Here is an 18025-nt window from a genome sequence, read left to right as displayed (position 1 = left end):
TCAGATGACCAAAAAACTGGAGATTCAGCTTCAGATTCAGTCCTTCCAATGAGTATTCAGGGTTAATTTCCCTTACGATTGACTGGTTTGATCTCCTTGATGTCTGAGGGACTCGCAGCAGACTTCTCCAGCACCACAGTTCAAAGGCATCAATTCTTTGGCGGTCTGCCTTCTTTACAGTCCAGTTTTCACAACCATATATGACCACTGGGAAGACCATATCCTTGAGTATACGGACCTGTGTCCGCAGAGTAACGTCTCTGCTTTTCAACAAACTCTCTTTGTCGTAGGTTTGTTTTTATTACATACAATATATTTATTATAAAGTTATCTTTATAATTAGTGGGCTTTTCTCATAGTTCAGCTGTTAAAGAATCCACCTGCAATGCAGGAGACCCCAATTTGATTCCTGGGTCAGGAAGATCCTCTGGAGAAGGGATAGGCTACCCACTCCAGTATTCTTGGGCTTCCCTGGTGGCTCAGCTAGTAAAGAATCTGCCTGCAATGCGGGAGACCCGGGTTCAATCCCTGGGTTGGGAAGATCCCCTGGAGAAGGGAATGGCAACCCACTCCAGTATTCTAGTCTTTTATAATGAACACAATAGCATTTTATTTCTCACTCATATCACTGTTGGGGGCTGTAGAAGGACATTCCATACCATCTTGTCATTCAGATAGCCAGATTTTTTCCATCTTCTGGTTTCATCCTCCTCTGTATCCATCAGGCAGCTGATACAGAGAGAGGATGTGGAGGATGGCACAGATTTCTAGAGGCCCATCCTGGAAGCCATATTCCTCTGCCAGGTTTTAGTCACATGACCCTACCAAACTGCAAGGGAGGCTGGGAAATGTAGTCTGGCTGAGTCTCTGGGAGGAAAAGGAAACGTGATTTGGGGAGCACATAACACAGAGCAGGCAGGCACTCTGTGCAAGCGAGGCACGGACGACTTCAGGGTGAACCTGGGTGACGGAGCCTGGGGCGAGCTGGTGCAGATGGAGGCTTGATTGGCAGGTCCAGCATCAGCTTCCTGCCACAGCCCATGCACTTGGCCCCGCTGTCAGCCCAGGGCATGCTGCCTGATGGACCGTTCCCCTGGTTGCGTCACCTTGCCTTGCCTGCATCTCCGAGGCAAGAGGAATGAATGAGCAAGCTCTGCCCTTCTCTGGCCTCAGTGTCTCCTATCCACAAACTGGGAAGAAAAATGACCCACCCTGGCTCTCCAGACCCTCCAGAGAATCCATCAGAGAAGCATCAGGTGTCTTCAAAGCTCCACAGAACAGCTTTCCCAAGCCTTCTTATTAATAGTAGAACCACATCATTATCAATAATGAAACACAAATTAATAATAAATAAACAAACTAATGATAAATAATACATATGTAATGAATAAAACATTAATACTACAAGGCTTTTGAGCATCTATTGCCTCTGACAGAGGGGAATTTGATTAGCTGGCTGGAAATCACAGAGGGGGAGTGTTTCAGAAGAGTCTGGGAGGTTTGGGAAGCCGTTGGACACCTGGAAGTGGCAGGCACATCTCCCTGCAAAGATGTAAAATGTTTAAGGCCCCTGGTGGCCCAGAACTGAGCTGACTTTCTGCTGGGGGAGGTGAGAACCAGGAGCCTGAGGGTGGGGCCTTCCCATCTAGATGTCTTTCCAGGGTTCAAATTCAGAGTGTAAATCCATAATCAAGTAAGACAAAAAAAAAAAAATCTTGCTGCCTCAACAGAACTGGATGTTGTGGCCAAGGGGAGGCTAACTGAAGATGTCTGTAGACTTTATTTCTTCATCCATGGATTCATTCATTCATCCAGTGTCTTCAGCGCCAACAGCCCGGCCAGCGAGAAGTTACTACGTCATGCTTTTGGAGTTCATCCTCCAGGAGCTCATAGTTCACAGTGGCGGCAGACAGACTGGCGAAAAAATAAAGGTGACCCCATGTAACATGCTAGGGTTATTTTTGATGCCATGAGAAGGGCACTTACCCAGGATTTGGGGGTTCAGGGTGCAGGGTAGGTGAGGTTAGGGTGTATGTCGGGCGGCCTCTAGGGAAAATGGTGTCTAAACTAAGATGTGAAGGGTTTATCGACGTGATGGAGGTAAAGTGACGGTAGGTATTCCACGCAAAAGGGACGGTGGGTGCCAGGACCCAGTAGCCAGACAAAGCATATTTCAGAAGCTCTAAGTAGTTCAGAATGACTGAGACTCAGCTTGAAAAGAGGCAGAGGGGCAAGAGATGAGCTGGAGGGAACAGGCTCTGAGTGTGGGGGAGGGGCTTTGGACTAAATTCTAAAGGCAACGTGCAGACAAAGAAGGATTTGGGTCATAAATGTGTCATCAGCTCGCTGGGCAGCAGCCCGGTCCGCAGGGCTCCAGGGCTCTGCCACTCACCATGCCCTGTGCTGTGCACTGCACATGTGTTAGTTCATTCATTACTTCATGTGTGCAGCCGCCGGGCCGAACACTCATCACACGCCAGATATCCTACAGGGATGCACGCCAGGCCGCTGACCTTAAGAAACTGCCGGCCTGATGGCAGAGACATACACAAAGAAGCCTGTGTTATACTACAGCGTGATGTGGACCGGCTGTGACTGAACTGTTCACAGGGGGCTGTGTTCTTAGACGAGGGCTCCCCCCATGTTCTTAGACCAGGGAGTGTCAGACCCCTGGAAATCAAGGATGGGGTGACTGTGGCATCGAACCTGGAAGGATGTGTACAAACTTCCCCGGTACGCTGAGAGCAAAAGGGCAGCCCGGGAAGAGGAAATGGCACGGGCTAAAAGAAGAGCTTGAGAACGTCTGGGAGGGCTGGGGCGTGGATCGCGCAAGCACAGGGAGAGACTGATTGAGTTGGAGAGGCTGAGAGAGGCCAGATCATTAGGGGCCCGGTTGGCCATGACAGAAGTGGAACTTGATCCTGAATTGGAAGGCAGTGGGGTGGGGAAATTGCATGACATTAACCAGAGAGGTGGCGTCGCCACATATGCATTTGAGAAATGTCGTGGAGACTCCAGTGTGGTGGAGGCATTGGAGGGACGGGGCTGGAGGCTGGGGACCAGCAAGGGGCCTGTGCAGGCCCTGGGCGGACGTCTGAGGGCCCACACCAAGGCAGGATCGGGGAGGGCAGACAACTTCTGAGAGCCATTGGAGAGGAAGAATTGATCCATCTTGGAGACAAATGAGCTATTAACCTCTGCTCTTCATTCAGAAGCTTTCTTTCCTTAAAAGGCCCCCTCCACCCTCTGTCCCACCTTTGTGTCTGCTGCCAAGGAGGTGAGGGCTGACGGCACCTGTTAGCCCAGCAGGGGAGGGTGTATTTCACACAACCCCCAGCACCTGCCTGAAAGATATGGCTGCAGTAATTGGTCTGTTGTAATATTTATTACAGCAGTAACTACACGACTGCAGCATCCCGGGAGGCTGTCGTCGGTGCCACGCTCTGGTGTTTGTCTTCATGAGGTGGGGTGACCTCTTTTCTTCATGGGTGGTGGTGCATGGAGCTCCTGTTACCACGTGGAGATAAACCCCAGCCCCACGGAAAGGGGAGGGTGGTGTGAGGAATCCTGTGGCCCTGACTTCCACGGTCCTCTCTGAAGGTGGAGCGGCTGCCACCACCCGACTGTCTGCCTACCCCGGGTCAAGTCTTGATGTGGTCCAAGCTGATTCTCCAGGGAAGAAGGGTCCTCAGAGTTCTCTGCACCACATCTGCGATCCCAGACACAGAAGAGGGTGGAACACTGCCTCTGTCCTCAGGGGACGTCTAGTCTGATGGCAGAACCAGCCCCTGCCCTCTGAGAGAAAGACGGTGTTCCCTTGCTTTTGACTCTTCTCTAGTTACTGTGAATCAACGAGTGTGACTTCGGTGACACAAGGTAGGCACTTCTGGGCTGCGGGAACTCTCCAGAGCTGGGTTCAGAGGACAGTGTGTCACGAACGGGAAGGGACAAATGCACCCATCCAGCCTCAGGTCGCTCACAGTCCCAGAAGAGGTCTCAGATCCATCATCTGGCCTTCCTGGAACCTGCCGCTGGCTTTGAACTTGAAAATGGCCTGGACGGTCAGTCATCTGCCTGCTCCGATGTGGAAGTGCTGCGTTCTGCAGTGGTGTATGACCCCCCTGCACTGCAAGAAAGATTTCTTGAGTGCTTCTGGGCACCTCATCCCTCTACCCACTCCTGTTCTCAGCTTCTCCACTTGGAAGAAAGGGACAGGGCCTCCTGTGGGATGGTGGAAGAGTGGTGGATTCAGATCAAAGGACCTTCTTGCCAAGCCTGGTTCTGTGAGATCACGAGAAAGTCATTCCGTATCTCTGAGCCTCAGTCTCCTTAACTCTAAACTGGGGGTGTTATTCCCCAGGGTTGCAATGGTAATCAATGAGCTAATAATTATAGATATCCTTTGAAAGCAGCCAGATACCACATGTTCATTTGCTTATTTTTTTTCATTCATTTAATGCATATTTATTGAGCTACTATTAATACTTATACTATTAAGTGCCAGGAACTGTTCTAATTTCTTTACTCCTTGGAAGGAAAGTTATGACCAACCTAGATAGCATATTCAAAAGCAGAGACATTACTTTGCCAACAAAGGTTCGTCTAGTCAAGACTATGGTTTTTCCTGTGGTCATGTATGGATGTAAGAGTTGGACTGTGAAGAAGGCTGAGTGCTGAAGAATTGATGCTTTTGAACTGTGGTGTTGGAGAAGACTCTTGAGAGTCCCTTGGACTGCAAGGAGATCCAACCAGTCCATTCTGAAAGAGATCAGCCCTGGGATTTCTTTGGAAGGAATGATGCTAAAGCTGAAACTCCAGTACTTTGGCCACCTCATGTGAAGAGTTGACTCATTGGAAAAGACTCTGATTCTGGGAGGGATTGGGGGCAAGAGGAGAAGGGGACAACAGAGGATGAGATGGCTGGATGGCATCACTGACTCGATGGATGTGAGTCTGAGTGAACTCCAGGAGTTGGTGATGGACAGGGAGGCCTGCGTGCTGCGATTCATAGGATCGCAAAGAGTTGGACATGACTGAGCGACTCATCTGATCTGATCTGATCTGAAGTAGTGATTAAAAGCCACAAACCCAAGGATTTCTGGTTATGGTGAAATGGAGTCAAGACCAGCATCTTTTTATTTTTCATCAATTCAGCTATGAGACCTGGACAGAATGTGTGTACATCTATTTGAAAAATCTGAAACATAGATAGTAGCAGGCAGTTTGGGGAAGAACACCAGAATTCAAAGCATATAATAAACAAATAAATATATATCCGGTAGTCATAAATATTTTAAAAAGAGAAGCACAGAGTAGAGAGTTAGAGAATAACAAGGATACAATTTTATATAGACAGGATGATTAGAAAAGGATTCTCCACAGCAGGGGCATTTGGGCAGAGGAAGCACTGAGGTCTTGAGCCACGTGAGTGTCTGGGGAGAGACTGTTCTGAGAGGTGGGGGCAGCAGGTGCAAAGGCCCTGAGGCAGGGATGCGCTCGGAGGAGTCAGGGACCAGCAGGGTTCACTGTGTGTGGAGTGAAGGAGGCAGAGGACAAGGGGAAATGAAATCTGAGGGGTGGGCGGGGTGAAGGTGGGCACGGAGGACCAGCTGGGATGCAGGGAAATAGACCAGTAGCTTCCCCAGTGGCTCAGCAGTAAAGAACCCTCTAGCAACGCAGGAGCCGTGGAAGACACGGATTTGATCCTTGGGGTGGGAAGATCCCCTGGAGGAGGGCACAGCAACCCACTCCAGTATTCTTGCCTGGAGAATCCCATGGACAGAGGAGCCTGGTGGGCTCCATGGGGTTGCAAAGAGTCAGGCACGACTGAAGTGGCTTAGCATGTATGCACACAACCCATCTGCAGCAAGGTACCTGGTTACCTCTGCTGACGGTAGGCAACAGGAGAAGAGAGGGAGGCAGGACCCCAGCTCAGCACAGTGTTCCAGGAGAGACAGGACACTGTTCAGATGCAGCAGCAGCTCTGGCCCCAGCCCTGAGCCTGCCAGCTCTCGCAGTCGCCTTGCCTAGATGGTGCCCACTTTCCTGCTCCAGGGCCCTGTGGGTCCAGCAAGTGCTGCTGGGCCTGGATTCTGCAGCCTCTACCCGTGGCTCCCGCTGCCTGTGGTCTCTGCTCTACCCTCTGGGCTGTCTGTTGACTCCTTTGTTATGTCTCATATCCTACCATCCCCGATGGGGCAGCCACTCACCAAGAGGGGCTTCCTGCCTGACCTCTCTGAGGAGCCCTAGAGGATGCTCTCAGATGACGTCAACATCAGTCCAAGCAGGTGTGGTCAAAGAGGCAGGTTCAGAAGGCATCTGGGGTCATGGCCCCTCTGTCTGGGGCTGCCTCGGACCACAGGGATGAGGTGCCTCTGAGAAGGCCCTCCTGGGAACAGCACCTGCTCTCATTACGGAACAGTCTAGAGGGTGGGCAGAATTAATTCATTTCTTCTTTCAACACATATGCAAATCTGGGCACTGTTCTAGCCATACAGGTGACACAGAGACAGTTGGCCCTGCGTACGGAGAACATATCATCACAGGAGCTTCAAGTGTCCTAAGTGGTCGGAAGGGAGGGGTGGTCAGGGGGACTGTGATAACCTGAGGAGTCAAGGAGAGCTTTCTTGTGGAAGTGAGACCTCTGTGACTCCTTGAAGGATGAGCAGAGTGAGGCCTTGGGACAGAGGGGATGCCTGTGCTGGGCCTGGAGAGGAGTCAGCGTCTGCACGTGATGAAGAGCAGACTCAGTAGGGCCTGGCTGGGCCGTGAGACCCAGGCCTGGGCCAGCTCACCTCCCTTTCTGTGGAGCGATGGGAAGCTCTGGAGGCCCTTTCCGAGGCCAGGGAGCACATTTTAAAGAAAGCACACTGGCTGCTGCTGGTGGAGGAGGATTGGAGGGCATCCACGGATGCAGGAAGCCCAGGACAAATCTCACAAGTTACATCTTAAATAGCGCCAACATCTCGCAAGCATTCACAAGGAAGCGAGGGCTGGGAGGCGTCAGCGTTTCTGCTCGCTAGTGCCTACAGCGGGGAGGGATGGGTCGCCTTACGACTGAAGCAGGTGGAGAGCTTTAGTGATTTAGCCCTCGCCATGGCCATGGTAGGCTTGTAACTATGGTGACCAACTTGTTTTGGTTTGCTGGGGACTTTTTAGTTTTAGCATTGAAAGCACGTGTCCCAGGAAACCCCTCGGTCCTGGGCAGACTGATAAAATCACCCTGATATAATTCATGCCTCTTTCCACTAAACCACGGTGGGCCTCTGCCCCTCCCACGGAAGCCCTCTACCCTTGGGGCCAGACATGAGCCGGCCCTCTGGACACATCCCCCACCCCGAGTTGAGAAAAGGGAGGGGCGCAACGCTGGGATGTCTCAAGGCGAGTTTCTGGATAGAGGAGCCGTTTGTCACCACCTCATTGGGAGGGTGCCTGATTCCTAAACATTGCCTGCGATTTTGCTAAATGTGTCTTAACGGGAGCAGCGTAAATGCTGTCAGAGATAGAGGGTGAGAGTGATGGTCCCGTTCGGGATAATGAACTGCTTAGTTAAGATGAATCCGTTTCCACTCCTGGGGTGGGGGGCTCATGCATCAGGGCTGATTGGTGGCAAGTTTAATGCCGAGGAAGACAGAGCTCCATCTTCAGCTGGTGGCTGATTCATGGACGAGTTCACGTCTCAGAGAAATGGAGCCGCGTCATATATGCGATGACGGTGTCAGGATTTGAGCTCAGTGAACATCTGACATGGGCTGATCAGAACTGGAAGACCCCAAAAATGCAGTTCACCCCTCATTTTGCAGATGAGAAAAAACAGGCCCAGAGAGAGGGGCGGCTCACCTGAGGTCCCAGAGCCGGCGGGCCTCCCAGCTGAGCCCACAATTCATCTCCTGTGCTTGTTCCCCCGGACCCGCTGCCTCCTGGCGGCTGCGTGGGCCCATCTCTCCCATCCCTGCCCTTCCCACCCATCCGGGGGCTTGCTTCAGCGATCCTGGCGGAAGGGGGCTCTTTTTTCACCTATGCATGATTTTATTTATTTTTTAGTTTAAAAAAATTATTGAAGTATAGTTGGTTTACAACTATGTGTTTATTTTCTGCTGTACAGCAAAGTGACTCAGTGACACACACACACACACACACACACACACACACACACATACACACTCTTCTTCATGTTCTTTTCCATTCTGGTCACAGAGTGCTGAATGTAGTTCCCTGGGCTGCACGGTAGGTCCTTCTTGCTTATCCATCCCGTCTGTAACAGTTCGCCTCTGCTAATCCCAGATTCCCTCCCCTCCCCACCCCCGCCCCCCGCAGCCACAAGTCTGTTCTCTGCACAGAGCGGGGCTCTTGGGGGCTCCTCTCTACAGCCTGTCCTCTGCTTCGTGTGGAGGGCTCCTCGTGGGTCTCCTGGCTCTGACCGCAGTCCGGATGGGACACCTGGCTGAGAGGGTCAGCCCTGAACCTTCTCCCACTCTCTCACTAGCTTCCACGTGTCAGATCCCACTCTTCCCACTTCCATCCAGGGACCGCCCTTCCTGGACGGTGGGGACCGGGAGGGAAAACGGATCTGGCGGAGGCTCAGGGGTGCCCCGCTGTGGGCAGGGCTCATGATGAGCAAATTCCTAAAACATGCTTCACCATGGGGGACGTCAGCATTATACACGGGGAACTGAGTCCTTAGCAGCCACACAACCTGCCTGGCGATGACTGAGTCGGGGGGTGAGTAACTTGAACCAGATAACTGACTTCAAACTTGCAGAAAGTCTGTGGGTAGGAGAAGCAAAGGAATTGGGGGAGGGTATTTTCAGAAAAAGAACCAAGGCAGGGTCTTCAGAAGGTGATGAAAACCTGTGAAACAGGAGCTGAAGGAACGCTCGCTGGACCTAGAGGAGAACTTTCGCTGTGTTTTTCTTTTGCAAAAATACTCCTTGGCCATGAACCGTCGCTCTTCCCTCTCCAGCGTGTGTCTGTTTGGGAAGGTGATTCTCACCCGTGACCCAGGTGTTGACGGGTAATGCAATCCTCGCCTGGTTCATAGGTTAGAAAGTCACCCTGCCACCTGCTCTTCCCTCCCTTCCCAGCCACTGATCCTGCCTCCAGACCCAACAGTTACAGTCCACGCATTGCCTGCAGCTTGTCCTGGCCTTGGCTAGGAAAGCCCCAGAGAGCCCAGCTTCGTGGTAAGGCTCTCAAGCCTGGAGGGAACGGGCCTCCATCCGGCGCTGCGGTCCGCCCCCACCCAGACCACTGTGTCTGCAGTCTCTGTCTCTCCCCGGCCATCTTCCCCCCGAGACCCAGGCCTCTGCTGAAGATGCAGTCGACACAACGGCCAGTCACAGGCGAGCCCCAGAATCCTCTTGTGACCTTCAAGTTTCACGACTGCTCTGAGCAGTAGCAAAGGGAAGACTGGCCTCAGTCAGACAGATCTGGGTCCAAATCCCAGCTCTGCTGCTTACCTGGCAGCAGCCCGGCCCTTCATCCCTCTGACCTGCCGTTCTTCCTTTGAGGCAGAGAAGTAGTATTCACGGGGTGGTGTGAGGACCGAGATTGCCTGCCCAGAAGGAAACTCAAAGAGCAGCACTCACACACTTATTTCAATACTCCACTGATATTAATGAAACTCACTTTCCAGAAGGAGAGGCAGATGTGCAAACAGACACACGCCCTCTCCGGTGTGACACACGCGGGAATCGCGGCATCCTACAAGGAAGGCCCAGGTAGGCTGCCGCAGGAGCGGTGGGAAAGTGGGAGGGGCATTTCTGGGAAATCCAGAAAGCGCCATGTGCCCAGGGAAGGAGGTTTTAATCCTTAGAACTGAGACCTCCTGCCTCTTCTGTGGCCTGGCCCTACCCCTCCTCTGCCCCAGCCGCTCCCAGGGGCTCCAATGAGAGGAGGGTCCTCAGCTGGGAGCGATTCACCCCCATCCCCCACCCTCTGTGACTTCAAGGAAGGAAACTTCAGGAGTGGGAGCCATGGTCACTTCCTGAGGGCAGCGTTTGCCAGTGTTTGCTCCAGTGACTCCGGCAGGGCAGGGACTCGGGGTCCTGCAGGGGGAGTAAACGCCTCCTTAAATCCAGCATGCTAGGCACCTCACCGGAGAAGGCAATGGCACTCCACTCCAGTACTCTTGCCTGGAAAATCCCATGGATGGAGGAGCCTGGTAGGCTGCAGTCCATGGGGTTGCTAAGAGTCAGACATGACTGAGCGACTTCAATTTCACTTTTCACTTTCCTGCATTGGAGAAGGAAATGGCAACCCACTCTACTGTTCTTGCCTGGAGAATCCCAGGGACGGGGGAGCCTGGTGGGCTGCCGTCTATGGGGTCGCACAGAGTCGGACACGACTGAAGCGACTTAGCAGCAGCAGCAGCAGGCACCTCACCTGCCCCACCCTCATCCTGGTCCTCAGTCACAGATGGGCTTCAGAGGACACGTGGTGCACAAAGGTTCCCACCACTGCCTGTTTGGAGAATCAAAAGCACACTCCAGTCTCAGGGCCTTTGCACGTGTGACGTCTTCCATCTGCAGTGCTTGCTCCCTAGAATCACACATGGCTCACACTTTGCTTTCAGTTCAGTTCAGTTCAGGCGCTCAGTCATGTCCGACTCCTTACGACCCCATGAATCGCAGCATGCCAGGCCTCCCTGTCCATCACCAACTCCCAGAGTTCACTCAGACTCACGTCCATCGAGTCAGTGATGCCATCCAGCCATCTCATCCTCTGTCGTCCCCTTCTCCTCCTGCCCCCAATCCCTCCCAGCATCAGAGTCTTTTCCAATGAGTCAACTCTTCGCATGAGGTGGCCAAAGTACTGGAGTTTCAGCTTCAGCATCATTTCCTCCAAAGAAATCCCAGGGCTGATCTCCTTAAGAATGGACTGGTTGGATCTCCTTGCAGTCCAAGGAACTCTCAAGAGTCTTCTGCAACACCACAGTTTAAAAGCATCAATTCTTTGGCGCTCAGCTTTCTTCACAGTCCAACTCTCGCATCCATACATGACCACTGGAAAAACCATAGCCTTGACTAGATGGACCTTTGTTGGCAAAGTAATGTCTCTGCTTTTCAACATGCTATCTAGGTTGGTCATAACTTTCCTTCCAAGGAGTAAGCGTCTTTTAATTTCATGGCTGCAGTCACCATCTGCAGTGATTTTGGAGCCCAGAAAAATAGTCTGACACTGTTTCCACTGTTTCCCCATCTATTTCCCATGAAATGATGGGACCAGATGCTATGATCTTCGTTTTCTGAATGTTGAGTTTTAAGCCAATCTTTTCACTCTCCACTTTCACTTTCATCAAGAGGCTTTTGAGTTCCTCTTCACTTTCTGCCATAAGGGTGGTATCATCTGCATATCTGAGGTTATTGATATTTCTCCCGGCGATCTTGATTCCAGCTTGTGCTTACTCCAGCCCAGCGTTTCTCATGATGTACTCTGTATATAAGTTAAATAAACAGGGTGACAATATGCAGCCTTGACGTACCCCTTTTCCTATTTGGAACCAGTCTGTTGTTCCATGTCCAGTTCTAACTGTTGCTTCCTGACCTGCATACAGATTTCTCAGGAGGCAGGTCAGGTGGTCTGGTATTCTTATCTCTTTCAGAATGTTCCACAGTTTGTGGTGACCCACACAGTCAAAGGCTTTGATGTAGTCAATAAAGCAGAAATAGATATTTTTCTGGAACTCTCTTGCTTTTTCCATGATCCAGCGGATGTTGGCAATTTGGTCTCTGGTTCCTTTTCTAAAACCAGCTTGAACATCTGGAAGTTCACAGTTCACGTATTGCCGAAGCCTGGCTTGGAGAATTTTGAGCATTATTTTACTATCGTGTGAGATGAGTGCAATTGTGTGGTAGTTTGAGCATTCTTTGGCATTGCCTACACTTTGCTTTACTCTGGCTCTTTCAAAAGGCCTCCTGGGTTGCACCCTGTCCAGATCAACCCTTCTCCCATTACTCGCTTTTGCTTTACCCTGGTTCTCTTTTTTTCATTACGCTTATTACGTATTAGATCACATTATGCTGGGCACATTTCCCATCATTTGTTCCTTTGGCTATTGTCTCCTCTGCTGGGCCGTCAGCAGGATGTGCCTGTTCTCATTACTGTATCCCTAGTGTCTGGCATAGTACCAGGAAGTGAATGTTGTTCAGTCGCTAAGTCGTGTCCAACTCTTGGCAACCCCATGGACTGCAGCACTCCAGGCTTCCCTGTCTTTCACTATTTCCCAGAGTTTGCTCTAATGTCCCTTGAGTCAGTGATGCCATCCAACCATCTCATCCCCATCTCACCTCATTCTCTCCTGGGATCAGAGCCAGGAGACCCATGAGGAGTCCTCCCCACGAAGCAGAGGACAGGCTGAAGAGAGGAGCCCCCAAGAGCCCCACTCTGTGCAGAGAACAGACTTGTGGCTGCAAGGGGGGCTGGGGCCCGGAGGGGAGGGAATCTGGGATTAGCAGAGGCGAGCTATTACGGACGGGATGGGTAAGCAAGGATTTACCGTACAGCCCAGGGAACTACATTCAACATGCTGTGACAGCCAGAATGGAAAAGAACATGAAGATGAAGAAGTGTGTTTGTGTGTGTGTGTGTGTGTGTGTGTGCGCGTGTCACTGAGTCACTTTGCTGTACAGCAAAAATGAGAGGAAAGAGTCGCCTTCTTCTCCCGCCTTCAGTCTTTCCCAGCATCAGGGTCTTTTCCAATGAGTCAGCTCTTTGCATCAGGTGGCCAAAGTATTGGAGCTTCAGCTTCAGCGTCAGTCCTTCCCATGAATATTCAAGGTTGATCTCCTTTAGGATTGACTGGAGGGAATAGATTCTCAATAAAAACCAGAGTTCCCACCATTTCCTCCAATGCCCGCTGGACTCACACCTGTGGTTCCCTCGGGGCTCGCCAGGAAACGGTGACCCTGCAAGTGGGCGTCCCCCGCCCCCCGGCCAGCCTCACACACACACACCATCTGTACCCACCTTGGGCTGGCTGGAGATTTATGCATCTGAGAATCTGTCCTTTCTGTCCCCTTCCATTGGGAGGGACCATTCTCTTGTCTTGAGCTCCTCAGCCATCTGGACAAATGATGCTCATCTCAATTGTAGTTCCAAAAGTGAGGGTTAAGGCAGCCCTACTGGAAAGGTGGGCCTTGGGTCAGGCTGGGTCAGAAGGGATCAGGCTCTGGTCTCCTGTCGCGCGCCCTCCCCCCAGCGACACACCCTTGTTGTTGTGTTGGATGGGACACGTTGCTGGCCCGCCCTCACTGCGTCCCTCGTTAGCTGTGTGTAGCATGGCAGAATGGCAGTCATAGTAGAATCGGAAGGTCTGGGTCTGAATCCCAGCTCTGCCACTTATAGCTACGTGATCTCGGCAGGTTACTGAGCCTCTGTTTCCGTGTGGGAAGTCGGACTAATCCTAGCTCCTGTCTCCTAGGACTGTCTTGACAATTAAGTGAGTGAGTGTGTATTGTGTGTGGAGTCCAGTGGCTGGCACAGAACGGGTGCCATGGAAATGGGAGCCACTGTTACTGCATCACACTTGGCTCGCCCCAGGGTCCTCCCTCCTCTTGGGGTTCCTCCTCCGGCAGGCGGCCTCCTTGTTTGTCACGGTCTGGCGCCCACTGGGCTTGGGGACATCACTGACCATCCAGGCTGGGCCAGGTTTCCCCTCTTCCCTCCCCTACGCCCTCATGGTCACCTGTCATCACCCTGGTCCAGTGGGGTCGTGTTGTGAATCTGCCCCTCCACTGTCCATTCCCAGAGAGCAAGGCAATGCTCAAGCCTCTCTGCTTCCTGGATACAGCCCAGGGCCTGCTCAGAGCAGGTGGGAGCACAATCTGGGGCAGAATAAATGAGGAGAGAAGGGGACAGAAGACGGTCCCTCCTTCCAGTTAGCTCGGCACTGCTCTCATGGGTCAGGTGTTCTCTGGGGCTCCCTGCGAGCCTGACCTTTGGTCTAAGTTAGAGGCTACCTGGGGTGAGCCCCAACTTCACTCCCTTTCCCTGGGCATTGGGAACTGAAGTTTTGGACTATAGCGGTCGAGTCTGCCTCCAGCTTCCAAATTGATCCCCTCGAGGTCGATTATTTTTTTTTTTTCTGCAGAATGTTGTAACCATTAACTTCCAGGCAGGGGTCAGACCCCTGGGCCCCATGTGCTCAGGTTGCCTGCACAACTGAAATCCCTGAGCCCATTCTGGCTACTTTTCTCATTAAGACAATCGGACTGGATTGATCCATTAGATCAATGGTTGGATATCAACCCGCAGGAAGCCAATCCCATGAGCCTGGATGATCAGCCCAAGAATGCGATCCTCCGCCAAGCTGGAGCGGGTTATTTGCCCTCAGGATGGGGCTCTGGGAGGCAGAGGGGTGGGTCAGAGGACTCAGCAGGCTGGACTTTGGTGAGGAGGCATCAGTGTGGCCTGGCTGTGTCTATCAGGAGAAGAGCTCTGGCTCCTGGGAGCTGGGCAGGGATTCCGGGGACAGCTGGTGTGTGAGAAACACCGTCTGTGCTTGCGGACGATCGAGACCCCTTCCCAGGTCGTCAGCCCGTCACAGTCCCACCACCCCACCCCGGCCCAGGGTTGCAAGGTGTGTGTGATGGGGGTTGGGGGTTCAGGAAGCAAAACAGCAGCTTCCCGGGTCTCTGTTCCTCTCTCACCAGGAGAAATTTTCTGAGGCTGGAAATGCAGAAGTACCTAGAATACCAAATCGGCATTCCAGGGTCTGGGTGCGTGGAATGCTGATGGAGTTTAAGGGTTGGCTAAAGGACACCTATGCAAATAGGTTTGGAAACACTAGTGTTAGCCGCTCAGTCTTGTCTGACCCACTGCAACCCCTTGGACTGCAGCCCGCCAGGCTCCTCTGTCCATGGGATTCTCCAGGCAAGAATATTGGAGTGGGTAGCCATTCCCTTCTCCAGGGGATCTTCCCAACCCAGAAGTCGAAGCTGGGTCTCCTGAATTGCAGGCAGATTCTTTACCACTGGAGCCTCCATGGAAGCCCTTGGAAATGTATTTCAGCCTGTTCATTTCCTACAGAGCTGACGCACGTTACAGCTTTCTAAAAGAAGGGGGAGGAGTGGTGTTGGATGGAAGGTCTGGGACATCTTACAGAAATACACTGAAGCGTAGTCAGCAGGGCCTGCTTTCACGGACAGTTCATCCCAAGGAGTGTCTGCAGGGTTGACGGGATCCCTGAGGGCCAGGGAGGTTCTCGGAAAGGGAGGCACCAGTGAGGAGGAAGTGAGGTGGGCGAGCGCCACTCACGTCCCCTCTCACGTGGACGCCAGTGCAGACAGCGCCACCTGCAGCCAGGGAGGTCCCCTCACGCCACCCATGCGCCAGCCCTCCGGGTCAGCCCACACCCTCACCACCCTCTCCCCTTTGCTCCACAGGCTACTTGACTGTCAACATTGAGCCTCTCCCGCCCGTGGTGGCTGGTGATGCTGTGACTTTGAAGTGTAACTTCAAGACCGATGGCCGCATGCGTGAGATCGTGTGGTACCGGGTAAGTCCCCTCCGCGGTCCGCCCCGCCCCGTGCCTCTGACCAGAACGGGGGGTGGAGTACCCGGAGCCTCTCTGGAGACCCTCGTGGGATCGGCGATGCCCTCAGCCCTCACCAGCCCTGAGCTGTCCTGCGCCCTCTGCTTGACCCCCGTCCTTTGCTGAATCCTTCTGCAAAGATCCCTCTGTCCAGGCTTCCCTTGTGACCTGAGTTTATCTTGTCCTGGCATCTTTGATGTTCCTGACATGCTCTTATGCTCAGGAGACCCCCTGCGAGCCGAGCATTAGTTACGAGCATGGAACGCACTGACTGCAGTGTAATTAAAGAACGCTTAAGGGTGAAGTTTGGGGCATGAGGGTTTGGGTAATGCTTTTGGCAGAGGAGAGAGAACAGGACAGCTTCCTGCCTTCTTAAAAATCAAATTACAGATGTAGTCTGCCTTCTAATCTGATTACACATAGGAGTGGTGTCTGGCATCCTGAGGTCTAAGGAGATCCTGAGAAGGGATGTTGATAAAGATGAGCAGATGTCCCATCTGCCCAGGGCCCTGATGTTGGCAACAGGAGAACCAGCTTGGGGTCTTAGGAGCAAGTGTTGGCCTTTGTAACCGCGGAGACACATATCTGTGTGTCTAGACCGGGCATCCCAGCCTGGTCTCACTTTGCCACGAGTAAGTCGAGGCTGGCTGGGCGCCGGAGAAGCTCGAGGTGGCGTTGACTTTCTTGCCATGTGGCACCCGGCTGTACATAGAACAGGGTACTGCCATCTTGGGTTGGGTGGAGAGCTCTGCCTCTATGAGCTACAACAGGGGTTGGCAAACACTCCTCTGGAGCCCAGATAGTAAACATTTTCCTCTCTGGGGCCCTATGGTTTCTGTTGCAACTACCCAGTTCTTGCTCCAGTGCAGAAGCAGCCACAGACAGCATGTCGATGAACGGCATGGCAGCGTTCCCGTAAAATTTTACTTACAGACACTTGAATTTCATGTACTTTTCACATGTCACACCGTCTTCCCCTTTTTTATTTTTTCAACCATTGAAAAAGGTAAAACACCACCCTGGGCTCATGGGTCACACAAAAGTGGGCTGGGGGCTGCCTTGGTCCACTGGCCATAGCCAGCCGCGGATCAAAACCCGACCCTTCCCCAACCTCTGCTAAGTTGTATTGCCCTTTCTTCAAAGTGAAGCCAGTGGGTGATACAGTCAAGTGGAATTGCTCTGGAGGTAGGGGGTGTGGAGTGGAGAGGGGGTGGGAGGTGGGGGTTGGGTGGGCACTGCTTGGTGATCAGGCATCTGGAAACGGTTCCTGAGCTCCTTCAAGCTACAGCCACACCCGCGGTGCGGTGCAAGGAAACCCAGCGGCAGAGGATCCTGCTGGGGAGTCCTCACCATCCGAGCCATCACTCAGAACTGGGCGCTTCAGCCTCTTTGCTGTCGGTCCAGCCTTGCTTTGAACCATCCTCTCCTTACTGTGCCTTCTTGCTTTGTCTGCCTTTGAGTCATCGTTTTCTAATCACTGTGGTTATGCTGGGCGCTGTGACCTGGGTTCCTTTTAACCAACATCATTGTTCTCGATCTTAGCGTTGTAGCCCTCTCCCATTTAGAATCACTCCAAGGACTCTCCACCCAAGCTCACAGCCTCCCAGAACCCACAGATGTGAATCTGACATTTGATTCCCCGAGGGCACCAGCTTCAGGTGAGGTTTCCTTCCTGGAGAGATCACTCGGGCCTAGAGCAAGTCAAGGCATATGTTAAGTAGCGCTGCGAACCTCATCACTAAGAGGCGTATTTACGTGATCCGGGAACCGCTTGGCTGACTCACGCTGTGAGCGTCTCATTAGCACCTGGCAGAGGGCTTCGATAAATTAACTCCGCTCGCTGCCGACGATGGCACTGCGTCTCTGCCCCGACCCTCCGTGGAGTGAAGGGCAGTGAGAGGCCTGCCCAGCTGGCAGAGAGAAACGCGGAGACCCAATGGGAACCATAGGGGTGAAGACGGGAGGCGTCTTGGAAACAGGAAAATACCAGCAGGCATCTCATCGCTCCCCCATCCCTTGGAGCAGCTATCTTCGCTCCTGTTGGAAATCGAATGTCCCTGCATCAGTGGTGAAAGTCTCCCTGCAGAGGTGGCTGCCAGGGTGCGGCCAACGGCAGTGCCAGGCCCGGGTGTGGGGAACCACAAGCAGCCTCCCTCGTGGCTCACCTCTGCGTGCTCTGAAAACCGGGATGCCCAGGTCCCAGTGCAGACAGAGACCCCCGCTTCCTCCTTCCCGCTCTCTACCCCAATGCTGAGCACCCCCAACTCCGTTCACCACACCACCCCCACCTCCATCTCTGCTTGTGATCCCATCGACTGCTTTAAAAATCAGTTATGTCTCTTATGGGTGCCGGGCCCTGCCTGTCAGGCTACGGGAGGCTGCACTGACTAATTTATTTCGTTTCACATCCTTTGACTTAAAAGCGTCTGGAATTGGGGTGGGGTGGGGGTGGGGTGGTTGCAGATGTATGCAAATCACATGCAAATCGCGCAC

The 18025-nt window shown here is 52.8% G+C and overlaps 1 protein-coding gene across 1 annotated transcript in view; it reads left to right on the top strand.

Moving 5' to 3' along the window:
• The window catches only part of IGSF21 (immunoglobin superfamily member 21), a 280582-nt gene that overhangs the window by 111892 nt on the left and 150665 nt on the right, over positions 1–18025 (top strand). The window contains exon 2 of the mRNA XM_024983246.2: positions 15384–15496. Coding sequence (XP_024839014.1) covers positions 15384–15496 — 113 coding nt within the window. The remainder of the gene's footprint in view (positions 1–15383; positions 15497–18025) is intronic.

The sequence above is a fragment of the Bos taurus genome, chromosome 2, assembly GCF_002263795.3.
Source record: "Bos taurus isolate L1 Dominette 01449 registration number 42190680 breed Hereford chromosome 2, ARS-UCD2.0, whole genome shotgun sequence".
Classification (NCBI taxonomy): domain Eukaryota; kingdom Metazoa; phylum Chordata; class Mammalia; order Artiodactyla; family Bovidae; genus Bos; species Bos taurus.
The sequence above is the reverse complement of the archived record's forward strand: the minus strand, read 5'-3'. Positions and strand labels throughout refer to the sequence as shown.